At 39.5% G+C, this 15,486-nt stretch overlaps 2 protein-coding genes across 2 annotated transcripts; both read right to left on the bottom strand.

Annotated features, from left to right (window-relative positions):
- Positions 1–209: 209 nt before the first annotated feature.
- LOC111190853 (E3 ubiquitin-protein ligase TRIM35-like) lies at positions 210–6,567 on the bottom strand. Its single transcript, XM_049465451.1, has 6 exons — positions 5,865–6,567; positions 3,203–3,298; positions 2,411–2,641; positions 2,223–2,245; positions 2,019–2,137; positions 210–1,580 (listed from the first exon to the last, which is right to left on the bottom strand). The coding sequence occupies exons 1-6, from the start codon at positions 6,264–6,266 to the stop codon at positions 1,048–1,050; spliced, it is 1,404 nt and encodes a 467-aa protein (XP_049321408.1). The 5' UTR covers positions 6,267–6,567; the 3' UTR covers positions 210–1,047.
- A 2,053-nt stretch (positions 6,568–8,620) lies between these two features.
- Positions 8,621–15,169, bottom strand: LOC125781512 (collagen alpha-2(IV) chain-like). Its single transcript, XM_049465200.1, has 5 exons — positions 14,150–15,169; positions 12,872–12,964; positions 10,389–10,543; positions 9,921–9,968; positions 8,621–8,944 (listed from the first exon to the last, which is right to left on the bottom strand). The coding sequence occupies exons 1-5, from the start codon at positions 14,229–14,231 to the stop codon at positions 8,621–8,623; spliced, it is 702 nt and encodes a 233-aa protein (XP_049321157.1). The 5' UTR covers positions 14,232–15,169.
- Positions 15,170–15,486: the final 317 nt, after the last annotated feature.

Here is a 15,486-nt window from a genome sequence, read left to right as displayed (position 1 = left end):
AGAGTTCTGCAGTAAAACACACCACAACTGCTCTTTTATATATTTATTATATTACACTGAATGGAGAAGATTCATCTTTACTTACTTTCAAACGTTTTCAACAACATAAAACCAATTTTACTGCACATTTATTAATGATTATAACATTATACAGATTAAAACACACAGGAAACTGCAGGAAATTCATTTATAGATGTGTCCAGAACCAAAAACAAGCTGTTTATTAAAAAAATCAAGAATGAAGAAACAATAATCAATTAATTTAATAATCAATAATGTGTTATAGTTAGACACAATATAACCCAGCAACACCCCTAAATACACCCCTAAATCAGAAAAGATTTTGAAAGTGAGGAGAATAGAAACTAAAAAGTAGAATTTCTTCTAATTCCTTTGTGTTTTATTTGATTACAGAGATCATAAACGAGTGTTGGTTACTATATACTACAGGGTACTATTTTATTGATCTATAGTTGAGCAGTGAACCGTGCAGCTTTATTTTAGGGCGTGTCAGTGTGTCTTCGCTATCGTAACCACGGGAAAAGTAAACCTTGCTCTGCTCAAAACGAGCTAATGACATGTACTAATTCTCTTAATTAATCATGGGTTAATTTTGGGTGTGATGTGAAATAATAAACCAATCAGAGTGTGTCTTGCTCATCATTCTCTTTAAGAGTAGATCAGGTGAGCTCTGACTTTGGTGGATTGCTATTTTAACGGTGCAGCTACCTGGACGTGTCCAACAAACGCTTCTCAGCAGAGGAAACTGAGCTGCTGGTTGACGCTGTGAAGTAATTTATCTTAAAGGTCTATCTGTTCATCATATCCGTGTAATTTCCAGCAATATCAGAGGAATTTATGTTTTATTAATTTTATCCTAATATAAACTCCACAAGCATTTAAACTATGCAGGAGGAAGGAGTGATAATAGACTGTTGGTGGGGTGTAAGATAGCGATGAGCATCACAACACTCCTTAATCAGATAGAGCCCTCAGAATCAAACCAAACTGATTCACTGATTCACAGATACACTGATCTGAACTGATTCACTGATTCACTGATACACTGATCTGAGCTGGACTGATAGTTAAAGAGCCGAAACAGGTATTGAAGAGTGGAACGAGTCTCTCAGTGAAAGTGTGTGTGATGGTGTGTAAGTGTGTGTTAGTGAGAGGATCAGAGAATGAGAGTTTTCCTCTGTTCCAGTCCAGCTCAACTCTCACCCTCCTCACTTTCACTGATACTGAGAGATCAGTGGAATCCTGTAGTGAAGAACAGACTCTATATTTACCAAAACAACACCACAGGTACCACACTCCTCTCCTGGAGTCTATATTTCCCTTCCTCTCAGCAGATTCTAACATCACTCCCACATCCCAGAGATCACCATCTCCAACTTCAACATCCCAGCAGTGAATTCCTGAGTTAAAGCTCTCAGATCCAACAACACAGAACCAACTATCAAATCTCTCTGGATTATCAGGAAGCTGCAGTTTATCAGAACTGAATCTCACACTGATCAGATCTTCAGATACGATGAGATTAGGATGAGCAGAGTTCAGATCCAGAGTTACAGGAGCTGCAACACACACACACACACACACACACACACACACACACACAGACACACACACACACAAACACACACACACACATAATCCCACGATTAATACACACACATTATTCTGATTAATTCACACACACACACACACACACACACACACACACAATACCTTGATTGATACACACACACATAATACTCTGATTATTACACACACACACACACACACAAAATATCTACAATTTGTACATTTTCTACAAGCTGTACACTGACTACTTTACACTGTATCAAAGAGTCGTATCTTCAGTGTTTCTCATGAAAAGATCTAATAAAATATTTACAAAAATGTGAGGTTTACGAGACACGGACACGGCAAAAGTCACGGGACACGACACTAGTTCCTGTCCCATGACATGTGGCGTGTGAGAGCATGTGAGAAGAGAAAGTGAGACTCACTAAACTGAAGGATCTCCTGCATCTTCTTCCAGACGCTGAACTTCAGGTTGGACAGATGTTTCTCCACGTTGAGCAGAGCTCCTGATTGGCTCTCTGGATCCTGCAGTGTGCACTGGGTTCTGGAAGAACATCAGAACCCGTTCAGTACTGCTGTAGCTTTGGGTTCAGAACCACAGAGAGAGAGAGAGAGAGAGAGAGACTCACCTTTCCACTGTGGTCTTATAGTTCTGTAAAACAATCAGGGGAATATTAATGAATTACATCATAATTAATAAACTACACATCACTTCCACACAGTGAAGATCAGAGATTATTCACAGATCAGATCAGAAGTGTGTAAACCATCAGAAATCAGTCTGATGATTCACTTCAGTCTGACTGATGTTCCTCACCTGTAGGAATGGAACGTCTTCAGCTCCCATCTCCTCTTCTACGCCTCTGATAGTGTCTGATAGTGCTGATATCTCTCTGCTCATCTTCTCAATCTTCTCCTTCATCATCTGACTCTTCTGCTCCTCTTCCTCCCTCAGCGCAGTGATCCGGGCTGCCTCTTCATCTCGTAGAAACTGGTGAAGCTTCTCAAAGTCCTCCTTAATCTGCTTCTCTGTGCGTCGGGCCTGAGTCTGGAAGGAAGGAGCCCATCAGCCAATCAAATACCAGCTATTTTACCTCAGTAGTGCTATTCTAATCATTCATTTACCTCAGTAGTGCTGTTCTAAACAGTGCTGCCCTCAAGATCATGCAGTATTCTTCAACAAGACAATGCTAAACCACATGCTGCACACATTACTAAGACATGTCTGTGGAAGAAGAGGGTACAGGTACTGGACTGAACTGTCCCCAATCTCATGTTTGTAGGAATTATGGGAGAAAATAACACCTGAAACTCTTTATCTCTTGGTATCTTTTAAGTGGAAATGGAAACATTATAAAGTGGTAAATGCTTTACTGTTCCATCTTTATTTGGAACGTGTTGAAGGTCTGAAATGCAGGAACGAATGTATAATGAAGTAAAGTTCACCAAACAAAACATGAAATATATTGGGTTCATGCCGTCTGTAATCAAATAAAAGTGAAAGTAAATGTCAGAAACACTGTATATTTAATGTGTTTTATACTGTCCTACTTCTGATTTGGGGAACTAATTTCAGAATCATGATCTCAGAAGATCTTCTCATTCTTACCTTTATATGATCTGCAGTCTGATCCCAGTTCAGTTTACACTCTTTAAAGATCTCCAGTTTCTCCTTTAGGGGATTCAGAGCAGTTCTGAGCTCCTCCTGAAACACATCCACACACTGGATTAAATATTTAACATGTTTAATATTCCAGCAGACACACCAACAAATCACAATATATTTACCTCAGCAGTGCTATTCTAATCATGAATTTATTTCAGCCATGCTGTTATAGTCACATATATAGATAGCTAGCTTTAGCTAATCCTACCATTTTAATCCTAAATTTACCTAAGTATTGCAATTTTAGTCATACATTTAGCTCAGTTTTGACATTTTAATCAGACATTTACTTCAGATGTGCCATTCTAGTTACACATTACAACAAATAACGTTATCTACCTCTGCAACGCAATTCTAATCATAATTTACCTGAAAAGTTCAATTTTAGTGATACATTTTGCTCAGTTTTGACATATTAATCAGACATTTACTTAAGCTGTGTAATCAGTCATACATTTAAACAGCTAATGTTAGCTACTTCAGCAATGCAGTTATAATCTTAAATTTACCCTCATAAACAATTCAAATTGTAAAATTACCTAAATAGTGCAATTGTAGTTAAAATTATCACAGTTTTGCCATTTTAATCATAAATTTACTTAAGCTGTGCTTTTCTAGTCATATATTTGAATTGCTAACATTAGCTACCTCAGCAATGCAATTCCAATCATAAATTTACTATCAGAAACAATTCTAATCATAGATTTACCTCAGATTTACCACTCAAGTCACAGGTAATGAATTTAACTTGGAATTTACACAAAGAAATACAGTCCGTCTTTGGCAAAAGCAAATGCTAATGCTACGTTAGCTTAGCTTACAGTACTATCCTAGTACAGCTCGTATTTTAGAGCTGGAAAACAGCTGGTTAGTGAAGAGATAGTAAACTGTGTAAACTGATATTAAGAGTGATAAGAGAGGCTGAACACTGTATATAATGTAATTTATCTGATTAAAGAGTAAAAATAAACTTAAACCTGGAGTTTATCACTGCCGGCTCCCTCACACTTTTCCCATTTAAACTCTTACTATTTAAAAACAGCTTCGGGTGGTTTTATTTATTATTATTTTTATTAGATTTTGACAGAGAAAACATGAAATCAGCTACACTGACTGGTGGAGGAACGGTTACTATAAACACTATTCACAGATTTATGACTTTAATACTAAAGTTTTACACTGTTTATCTGAGTTTAATTCAGGAGAGAAACACGGTGCTACGGTAGCTAAACTGCTGGGTTAAGCTAATGCTACTCAGCTAGCTTCCTGAGCTAAAGGCTAAAAACACAGCCCCAGGCTAGCCCTGCACTTCTGCAGCTTCTCCTTTAGAGTAAAAATCTCTTCAGAAAGAGAGAAAAATCTCTGCATTTCTACCCAACTTTAATATTAATCATCATATTTATCTTCATGGAGAGTCTACACCCCATTATTACAGCTAAACCTTCCCCTCAGGTAGCCTAGCCACAGCGCTAACCGCTAACACACCACACTGTGTGGAGAAACAACAGATTATTGGGGAAATTTCATCTAAAATAATACATTTATGAGTTAATTTTACTGTATTTTATTCTATTTTATTCTGATTCTCAGGGTTAAGACAGTAAATATTGTCCTATATTGTCCATTGAATTTAAATGTTGAATTTACACATAATGTTGAATTTAAATGTGTACAGAATTGAACTTGTTTAGTAGAGTTTAGTAGAGGTGTGCAATATGCAATAATATCATCAAAAAAATTTGCACGATAAAAAAAACTCCTTATCCTGATATTTCTAAAAGCAGTATAATTTATTTTTATTTTGTGTATTTATTTACATTTTTGCACTGCATATGCTACACATATATTTTATAGTACGTTTATGTTTTCACATTACTGTAATGTTTATGTTAATGTTTAGGAAATAGACAAACATTTATAGAATGTTTTTGTTTTTACTGAAATTAATTCTTATTGAAAAGAAAATACAATGTTGTTCGTAATGCCAAGAATATTGTTATCACAAAAATACCCTGAAATATGGTGATACTATTTAAGGGATATATTGCCCAGCCCTAATATATAATTTTACATTTAAAGCAAATATAACACTTATATACCTTACATTTTAGCTTTCAGCCAGCTGTTTTAACCCTGTTTATTAAATTAATAGGTTAAACAAACAGATAAAGATTTAAATAAAATCTATTGAAACTAATAAAAATTAGCTTTAATCAGTAAATTTTAAAATAGCTCAGTCAGTGTTGTTTTGTCCCTTTTCAGCATTTAGGTAAATATGTCAGCATATAAATATCGGTTTAAAATATCGTTCATTGTGCATCCCTACAAAAGATTAAATGCTTTCTTATTAAATGCTAAAAACATTTTTTACCTTTTAAATTTTTTTATATATTTTCTATTTTTCTTTATATTGTTGCTATAATTTTAGCAACCTAAAACTCTACATTTATTTTTCTAAATACAATATTAAAAAAACACACTATTAGTTATAAAACATGTTTCTGGATCTTTATATTCTGAATTCTCATTATTTCAATAAATTAGGAATTTGACAAAAAAAACAAATCAAAAACTCCTGCTGTACAGCTGTTCACACTGATTTTACCTTGCAGTCGGTTGCAGCTTCATCAATGGGGCGGAATCTGTGGTCGGTGTGTTTCCTCGAGGTTTGACACACCCAGCACACGGGCTGCTGATGATCCAGACAGAAGATCCGGAGGTTCTCTCCGTGCAGACTGCAGAGTGTCTCAGAACCGGCTGAAGTTCTCCCACTTCTCTCCTGTAAGAAGTTCTCACACAGGTTCTTCAGAGCCAGGTTTACTGGAGGATGATCATTTGAAGATCTTCTCCTACAAACTGGACACTCTCTGGATCCTTTAGACTCCCAGAACTTCTGCAGACACTCTTTACACACACTGTGGCTACAGTTCAGAAGCACAGGAACCCTGAAGATCTCAAAACACACAGGACAGGTGAGATCCTCCACTAAGAAAGATTTAGAAGCCATTTTCTTTCCCTGCTGCTGCTTCCTGTTACAACACTCAGACTTTCACTTTCAGGTGTGTGAAGGTTCTCGCTCTCTGATCTCAGGTTCTCTTCAGGTTCTACAGGTGTGTTTGTAGATCCAGGTGTTGATCAGTTTCCTTCAGAGGAATTCTCCAGAACATTAGCTAAAAACTGTCCGACCGTTTCTTCAAAAAGTAGACATCTGTACACACTCTGCTCCTTTCACTTCCTGTTCACTCCTCCCCTACCCACACTGCTTACTCCTCCCCTACTTATACTGCTCACTCCTCCCCTACTAACACTGTTCACTCCTCCCCTACCTGCTCTATTCACTCCTCCACTACCTGCTCTGTTCACTCCTCCCCTACCTGCTCTGTTCACTCCTCCCCTACCTGCTCTGTTCACTCCTCCCCTACCTGCTCTGCTCACTTATAAATCAAATGGTAGAAAAACTTCACTGGAACTCAGGGATATGTTGTTTAATAGTGAAAGTAAGAGCTTTACCACACTCACAATGCAGTGAAGGGAATTGAAGGAATTAAAGGGACTAAACAGCTTTGTAGCTTTAAGAAAAGCTCTTATCAGTGAGGAAAACCAGTAAAAACAGCTTCAGTTTACTAGAGAGAGTAAAGATCAGACTCTGGATCAGTGGAAGAAGTTCATGTGAGGATCTGATGAGTCCAGATCAGGGTAAGAAAAGAGGAGGTGGAAGTGATTACCCATCATGCCTAGTGCCTACCGTACAAGCCTGTAGGGGCGGAGCCATGATCTGGAGTTTCTGCAGTTGGTCAGGTCTAGGTTCAACAACAGTGAGCTCCGCCCTCTTTCTCTCTTCTAGTCTGAGCAACTGCAACCAGCAAGCTGGTGAGCTGTTGCTTAGCAACCATGATAGTGAGATAACTATTCACGTTATTCAAATTATTTTATATATCTTGTGTGAAATTACAGCGTAATTTAAAGGAAAAATGTAAAAACATTAAATGCAGCGTTGTGTGTTGCTATTTTGATGAAAACAGACGTTAATTCACCAAAGAAAGACACTGATATTATGAACACGCAAATGAGCTTTGAAGAGTGTATTTTGGCGATATTTAAAGTGTTTTATCATATTTCTGCTGTGTGTTTTCTGTTTAAATTTATCTGAATGATTCACATAGCACCCAGTTTTAGTGTTATAGGAATAAAACCAATATCTAAAAATATAAAGCCGCTTCACCTGGTAAAAAATGGAAAACTTCCCTGAATTGGACAGAGGTGGTGTCTCTCATTTGAGCCGCACTGTAATCTGTTGTACCCGTACTGCTCTGTAATTAATCTACAGTTACAGTAGATACAGAATCACCAGCACCGTAATCTGTTGTACCCGTACTGCTCTGTAATTAATCTACAGTTACAGTAGATACAGAATCACCAGCACTGTAATCTGTTGTACCCATACTGCTCTGTAATTAATCTACAGTTACAGTAGATAGAGAATCACCAGCACTGTAATCTGTTGTACCCGTACTGCTCTGTAATTAATCTACAGTTACAGTAGATACAGAATCACCACCACTGTAATCTGTTGTACCCATACTGCTCTGTAATTAATCTACAGTTACAGTAGATACAGAATCACCAGCACTGTAATCTGTTGTACCCATACTGCTCTGTAATTAATCTACAGTTACAGTAGATAGAGAATCACCAGCACTGTAATCTGTTGTACCCGTACTGCTCTGTAATTAATCTACAGTTACAGTAGATACAGAATCACCAGCACTGTAATCTGTTGTACCCGTACTGCTCTGTAATTAATCTACAGTTACAGTAGATACAGAATCACCAGCACTGTAATCTGTTTTACCTGTACTGCTCTGTAATTAATCTACAGTTACAGTAGACACCATTATTGATAATATTTAATCTTGTTTACTTGCTTCTTCTACAACCTGCTGAAGATAGGGATGGGTCTGGAGATCACCTGGAATCATTGGGTTCCAAGCATCAATACCCCCATAGCAGGGTACCACCCAAACACCTACTTAATTAGGGGTAATTGGTTTAGGAGTAATTTAGCCCAGCTAATTCACCTGCCAGGTGTATTTTATGGAAGGTGGGTGTCTGGAGGAAACCTGTATGGACAGGAGGCAGAAGACCTAAACAAGAACATCATAATTTTATTCTTTGGAATTCAATTTAAATTATTCAAAATTTGAGAATAATTTTAAGAAATCTGTGCTAAAAGTTACATTTTTATTTGTTTTTCAGTTTGCAACATATAATATTAGCAGACGTTAACTATGTAATAAACACAACACATAACAAGTACAATTTGCAAGTTCAACAACATGATTCAGGTCCAGGTGATTCATCTTATCCAGGTAGTCCAGGTAACCCATCTTGTCCAGGTGTTCCAGGTGTTCCAGGTGTTCCAGGCGGTCCAGGAAACCCATCTTGTCCAGGTGGTCCAGGTGGTCCAGGTGTTCCAGGTGGTCCAGGTAGGCAAGGAAACCAATCTCGTCCAGGTGGTCCAGGTGGGTCAGGAATCCCAAATTGTCCAGGTGGGCCAGGTATTTCCTGTAAAGCCTCTACCTGGTGAAGGTGTTCACACACCCAGCCTTGTTCTTCTCCAGGGATGAACGGCGTCTCCAAGCTCACCTGATCTCCAACCAGTTTACACCCACTCACACTCTCATCCTGTAGAGTTACAACTACAGTCAGTTCCTCACCCCCAGATCACTCCACTACACTCCCCACATCACTCTACAGTCAGTTACTCACCCCCAGATCACTCCACTACACTACCCACATCACTCTACAGTCAGTTACTCACCCCCAGATCACTCCACTACACTCCCCACATCACTCTACAGCCAGTTACTCACCCCCAGATCACTCCACTACACTCCCCACATCACTCTACAGTCAGTTACTCACCCCCAGATCACTCCACTACACTCCCCACATCACTCTACAGCCAGTTACTCACCCCCAGATCACTCCACTACACTCCCCACATCACTCTACAGTCAGTTACTCACCCCAGATCACTCCACTACACTACCCACATCACTCTACAGTCAGTTACTCACCCCCAGATCACTCCACTACACTCCCCACATCACTCTACAGTCAGTTACTCACCCCAGATCACTCCACTACACTCCCATCACTCTACAGTCAGTTACTCACCCCCAGATCACTCCACTACACTCCCCACATCACTCTACAGCCAGTTACTCACCCCAGATCACTCCACTACACTCCCATCACTCTACAGTCAGTTACTCACCCCCAGATCACTCCACTACACTCCCCACATCACTCTACAGCCAGTTACTCACCCCAGATCACTCCACTACACTCCCCACATCACTCTACAGTCAGTTACTCACCCCAGATCACTCCACTACACTCCCCACATCACTCTACAGCCAGTTACTCACCCCCAGATCACTCCACTACACTCCCCACATCACTCTACAGCCAGTTACTCACCCCAGATCACTCCACTACACTCCCCACATCACTCTACAGTCAGTTACTCACCCCCAGATCACTCCACTACACTCCCCACATCACTCTACAGCCAGTTACTCACCCCAGATCACTCCACTACACTCCCCACATCACTCTACAGTCAGTAATTCTCTAAACTGTGGTTTAAACTCACCTCTGCAACCAGTAGCTTCCTTCCTTTAGCCTGAGCAATTATCCAGTCCTGCACAAACACATTTATTACACTGTTGTTGCTGTGTGGTTGCTATGGTGTTGTTTGGTATTGTTTGATGGTTTATAGAGTGTTGTAGTTTGTTTGCAGGGTATTGCTTGGTAAATCTTAGGTCTTAAGTAGTTTCTAAAGTATTGCTAGAAAATTCTTTGTGTTATTATTTTTCTGGATGCTTTTCTTGGCCCGGGTGGTTGAAATGTTTTTACTAGATATTTGTTTAGTGGTTTCCAAGGAGTTACGAATTGGTTAGTAGGGTGTTGCAACATAATTAATAGTAACTTATGCTTATGATGTTGATGTTACTTGCAATCCTTTATAATCTATATCATAAATCTGATCACTGAATCTGAATATTATTATTATTATTATTATTATTATTATTATTATTATAATTATACAGATAATAATTACCCTCAGTTTAGGTGTGAGTACAGCGAGTCTGATGTTGGATGCTTTGGCGCTACAGTAGTTCGCTGCTTTAGTACAGTTCCCCTCCGCCTCCCAGATAAGGTAGAAAGAATTGTCATAAAGAAGCCACGCCCCTTTATTCTCCTCCAATACCGGCCCTAAAAAATGTACAAAAAAAACCCATTATTAAATTTGTAACACAAATCCTTCATTAGTACTGGAGAGCAAATACAGGTGGAACCAGTTATTCACTTTTAATCTCACACATTTTAATTTATAAGGCTGGGTGCAGCGGTATTAGCATTAGCCGCTAACCGCAGCACTAGCTTTTTCACCGTTCAGAGGGGAGTATATCAGACTGTAGCCTGTGTGTTTACTGTGTTAATATAAGCTACTTGCGACAAACTGCTAGCTAATAGCATCCTGGCTAACCAGAACACTTCCTCATTGTAGCGCTATCAGGCAGAATTTACTAGCGCTAAGCACTGCTAACCACGACACCTCTGTTCCTTACTATTGTCGCTTAAAATGTGTCTTATAATATGATGCACCTTTTAGTCCATAAAATGCAGTATATATTAAAGTAACAATCGGATCACTAAAATTTCTTGGTAAGTAGAACCGTTTCTATAAACATTACAATGAACTAACGTTTTCTGGATGTTCTTAGAGCGCTTTTATTGAACATTTTTAAACATTCTAGTCAGTGTTTTTATTTTTAGTTTTTGGGAATGTTACTTTAACGTTTCCATAATGTCAGTATTTATCTAGCTGGGAATGTTATGTGAAAAACGTTCTAATAACGTTGTGATGCAAACCCTTATTATGTTTTCAGAATGCATCTGGAATGTCAATTATTTTCTGGAACCTCCAGAAGGTGCTATGCTACCAGGGACAGCAGCCAGAATTTTAATGGAAACAGTGGGATTAAGCAAGGACAGAGCAGGTTAGCTATGATGCTAACTTAGCCAGGACTGATAGGAGAGGATAGACAATGCTAAAAGATGCTAAGAGACGAAGCAGTCAGGCTCAGAATGTTTGAAGAGGGTTAGCTATGATGCTAACAGCCAGGTTTAATAGGGTTGGAATCGCAATGCTAACTGACTCAGTTGTCGGGCTCAGCAAGGTTAAAGCAGGTTAGCTACAATGCTAACATAGCTAGGATTGATAGGATGGGATACACAGTGCTAAAAGATGCTAAGAGACAAAAGCAGTCAGGCTCAGAATGTTTACAGAGGGTTAGCTGTGATGCTAACAGCCAGGTTTGATTCCAGAGTTGGAATCGCAATGCTAACTGACACAGTAGTGGGGCTCAGCAAGATTAAAGCAGGTTAGCTAGGTTTGATAGGATAAGATCCACAATGCTAAAAGATGCTAAGGGACTAAGCAGTCAGACTCAGAAGGTTTACAGAGGGTTAGCTGTGATGCTAACAGCCAGGTTTAATAGGGTTGGAATCGCAATGCTAACTGACTCAGTTGTCGGGCTCAGCAAGATAAAAGCATGTTAGCTACAATGCTAACATAGCTAGGATTGTTAGGATGGGATAGACAATGCTAAAAGATGCTAAGAGACTAAAGCAGTCAGGCTCAGAATGTTTATAGAGGGTTAGCTGTGATGCTAACAGCCAGGTTTGATTCCAGAGTTGGAATCGCAATGCTAACTGACTCAGTTGTCGGGCTTAGCAAGATTAAAGCAGGTTAGCTACAATGCTAACATAGCTAGCACTGATAGGATGAGATACACAATGCTAAAAGAGGCTAAGAGACAAAAGCAGTCAGGCTCAGAATGTTTGCAGAGGGTTAGCTGTGATGCTAATGCTAACAGCCAGGCTGGTTTAGCTGTGATGATATCGAGGGGCACAAATCTAACAGAAAAACAGCAAAAAAAATATCCACATTTCTTCATAAATGAATCAAACAGTTTCACCGGTTTGACTCTAATCCCAGTTTCTAGAGTAAGTAAGTAAACCCTTTGGTATTGGATAGATTTCTGTATTGATTATCAGTGCCTTTGCGAACACTTTAAAATAAGACTACCTTTATAAAGGGTTTATGAATGGTTTATAAAGGAGTTTATTAATGATTATTAATTAGGTTGCAAATACTTTAAAACCCATTAATAAGCAGTTAATATATAAAATAAATAGAAATGGCAATGTGTTTTCCCTCAATCAGCATTAAACCTGCCATATTAATATATATATATATATATATATATATATATATATATATATATATATATATATATATATATATATATATGTTTATTTATTTACCATAAATTAAATGGCTAAGTTGCTACTGTTGCTGTTTTTAATTGATGTGTTTTAACTGCTTACCTTTATAAAGGTAGTCTTTTTTAAAGTGGTACTGTGTCTTTTATTGTGCAGACTGAGTCAACAAACACCAACACTGCAGGTAAGAATGCGCAAGAGTTATTACCTAAACTCATCGATAGTGTTTATATTGTAGTGTAAAGATCTTACTGTAAAAGAGTCCGATCAGGATCAATACAGCGATCAATAACAGAGAGTTAAAGATCATCAGCATCATCATCAGCTTGCTGCTCCTCTCTGATCCTGTAGGAGACGGAATTCAGCAGGACATTTGTTAAAATAACATTAATATTAATATTAATAAATGTGATCACTGTACTGGTGATGGTGATGATGATGATGGTGATGGTGGTGATGATGGTGATGATGGTGATGGTGGTGATGATGGTGTTGGTAATGATGGTAATGATGATGATGATGGTGATGGTGGTGATGATGATGGTAGTGTTGGTGATGATGGTGATGATGGTGGTGATTGTGATGGTGATGGTGGGGATTGTGATGGTGGGGATGGTGATGGATGTGTTGGTAGTGATGGTGATGGTGGTGATGATGGTGATGGTGGTGTTGGGTAATGTTGGGTCTCACCGGGTTCTGGGTGGAAGTTCTTCACTACTGAAGGCTGATGGTGGTGATGATGGTAATGGTGGTGATGGTGGTGGTGATGGTGATGATGGTGGTGATGGTGGTGATTGTGATGGTGATGTGGTGATGGTGGTGGTATGGTGATGGTGATAATGGTGATGGTGAAGGTGGGGTTGGTGGTGGTGATGATGGTAATGGTGATGGTGGTGGTGATGATGATGATGGTGGTGGTGATGGTGATGATGGTGATGGTGATGGTGGTGTTGGTGGTGGTGATGATGGTAATGGTGATGTGGCGATGATGGTGATGGTGGTGATTGTGATGGTGGGGATGGTGATGGATGTGTTGGTGGTGATGGTGGTGGTGATGATGGTGATGGTGGTGATTGTGATGGTGATGGTGGGGATGGTGATGGATGTGTTGGTGGTGATGGTGATGGTGGTGATGATGGTGATGGTGATGGTGGTGTTGGGTAATGTTGGGTCTCACCGGGTTCTGGGTGGAGGTTCTTCACTACTGAAGGCTGATGGTGGTGATGATGGTAATGGTGGTGATGGTGGTGGTGATGGTGATGATGGTGGTGATTGTGATGGTGATGTGGTGATGGTGGTGGTGATGGTATGGTGATGGTGATAATGGTAATGGTGAAGGTGGGGTTGGTGGTGGTGATGATGGTGGTGATGATGGTGATGATGGTGGTGATGATGGTGGTGATTGTGATGGTGATGTGGTGATGGTGGTGGTGATGGTATGGTGATGGTGATAATGGTGATGGTGAAGGTGGTGTTGGTGGTGATGTGGTGATGATGGTGATGGTGGTGTTGGGTAACGTTGGGTCTCACCGGGTTCTGGGTGGAGGTTCTTCACTACTGAAGGCTGGTTCAGGGTCTGGTAGACGTCCTCCGTCTTCTCAGACGACGACATCTCAGAGAGGATCTTCTGGAGCCTCCTCACTTTCCAACAGGATCTTCAGCTCTCTTCTAAATTAGTTTATTTTAAACATTTAAAAAAATTAATTAATATAATTCAGGAAGACGATGAATCCTGCACCTAACAACTGGAGTTATGGATAGGCCTCAGCCAGGATTTATTATTGTTTTTTTCGCACTATAAGCTGCACCTAAAATCCTTTAATTTTTCCCAAAATCATCATCAGAGCTCCTTATAATCCGGTGCTCCTTATGTATGAATTCTATCAGTCAGGTATTAAGGAGCAGTAAAGACACTCCACTGAAGTACAGAGTTATACAGGAGTTACAGTGAAGTTTAACTAGTTCCCTGTTCAGAGGTGAGTATTATCAACCGGTAGCCTGCTGCTAAACCCAGCTAGCACTACTGGAGCAGCATTAGCATTACCCGCTAAGACTCTAATCTTACTGTAAATAAGCAGAAGCTCTTTCCTCACCCAGTAAACAGTTTTCAGGAGAGAAATCTGTGTAGATTAACAACCGGCAATCGATTAACTTTAAAACATTTTTTTATTACAGTTTTGTTTACTTAGCCTAGCTTTAGTTCACTAAGTTAGTATTTTATCGCCTAGTTTAACAGAGTAATCAAAGCCCAGGATCGAGCCCACAGTGGCTTCTTCCTCTTCTTTTTGCGTTTTTCTGAGCACAAAAGCGCATCCATCACGCAAAGCGTTTCTGTGGCCAGGATTGATGATCGTCAGATTCTATGCCTCTCCGCCGCGATGACCTACGAACTCTCGCAAGGACGCCGGCGATGATTATTTGGTTACTATCGTGTAGTGTTGCCAGTCCCCCGAGAACGACACAAAGCGAAGATAACTGCTTAATCTGACATAGTGAACATCGTGAGGGACAAAAATGTTGTGTAGTCTGAGTGTTCATGTTCCATTTCCTCAACTGCCAAGTATCCAGACCTATAGAGAAAATTACCCAGTACTCAGTACTCATCACAACAAACTAAAAAAATACTCCTCACCCTGCGTTCACAGTAGAACCGGACGAGTCGCTCGCGTCGCTTTCCGTTTGTCGCTTGTGGGCGTGTCAAAGCTCAACATGTGTGTGTATCACAGTCCAGCTTCCGACAATAAAAATGACACAAAACATTGTATTGCTTTAACGGCGCTAAAAAAATATTTATTAAATGTGTTTTTGTATTAAATATGTTTTTTTTCCTTACTAAATTAAGATCACTAAAAGGGTTAAAATAAATT

The sequence above is a fragment of the Astyanax mexicanus genome, chromosome 1 (assembly GCF_023375975.1).
Source record: "Astyanax mexicanus isolate ESR-SI-001 chromosome 1, AstMex3_surface, whole genome shotgun sequence".
Lineage (NCBI taxonomy): Eukaryota > Metazoa > Chordata > Actinopteri > Characiformes > Acestrorhamphidae > Astyanax > Astyanax mexicanus.
The sequence above is the reverse complement of the archived record's forward strand: the minus strand, read 5'-3'. Positions and strand labels throughout refer to the sequence as shown.

What these genes read in the sequence shown, in the direction of transcription:
- LOC111190853 (XM_049465451.1), bottom strand. Translation starts at nt 6,266, where the DNA reads ATGGCTTCTAAATCTTTCTTAGTGGAGGATCTCACCTGTCCTGTGTGT. An exon ending in AAGCTGCAACCGACTGCAAG is followed by an intron (nt 3,299 to 5,864) that starts GTAAAATCAGTG and finishes GATGTGTTTCAG; the next exon opens with GAGGAGCTCAGAACTGCTCT. An exon ending in AGACTGCAGATCATATAAAG is followed by an intron (nt 2,642 to 3,202) that starts GTAAGAATGAGA and finishes CCTTCCTTCCAG; the next exon opens with ACTCAGGCCCGACGCACAGA.
- LOC125781512 (XM_049465200.1), bottom strand. Translation starts at nt 14,231, where the DNA reads ATGTCGTCGTCTGAGAAGACGGAGGACGTCTACCAGACCCTGAACCAG. An exon ending in GAACCTCCACCCAGAACCCG is followed by an intron (nt 12,965 to 14,149) that starts GTGAGACCCAAC and finishes CGTCTCCTACAG; the next exon opens with GATCAGAGAGGAGCAGCAAG. An exon ending in GGAAGCTACTGGTTGCAGAG is followed by an intron (nt 8,945 to 9,920) that starts GTGAGTTTAAAC and finishes GTAACTCTACAG; the next exon opens with GATGAGAGTGTGAGTGGGTG.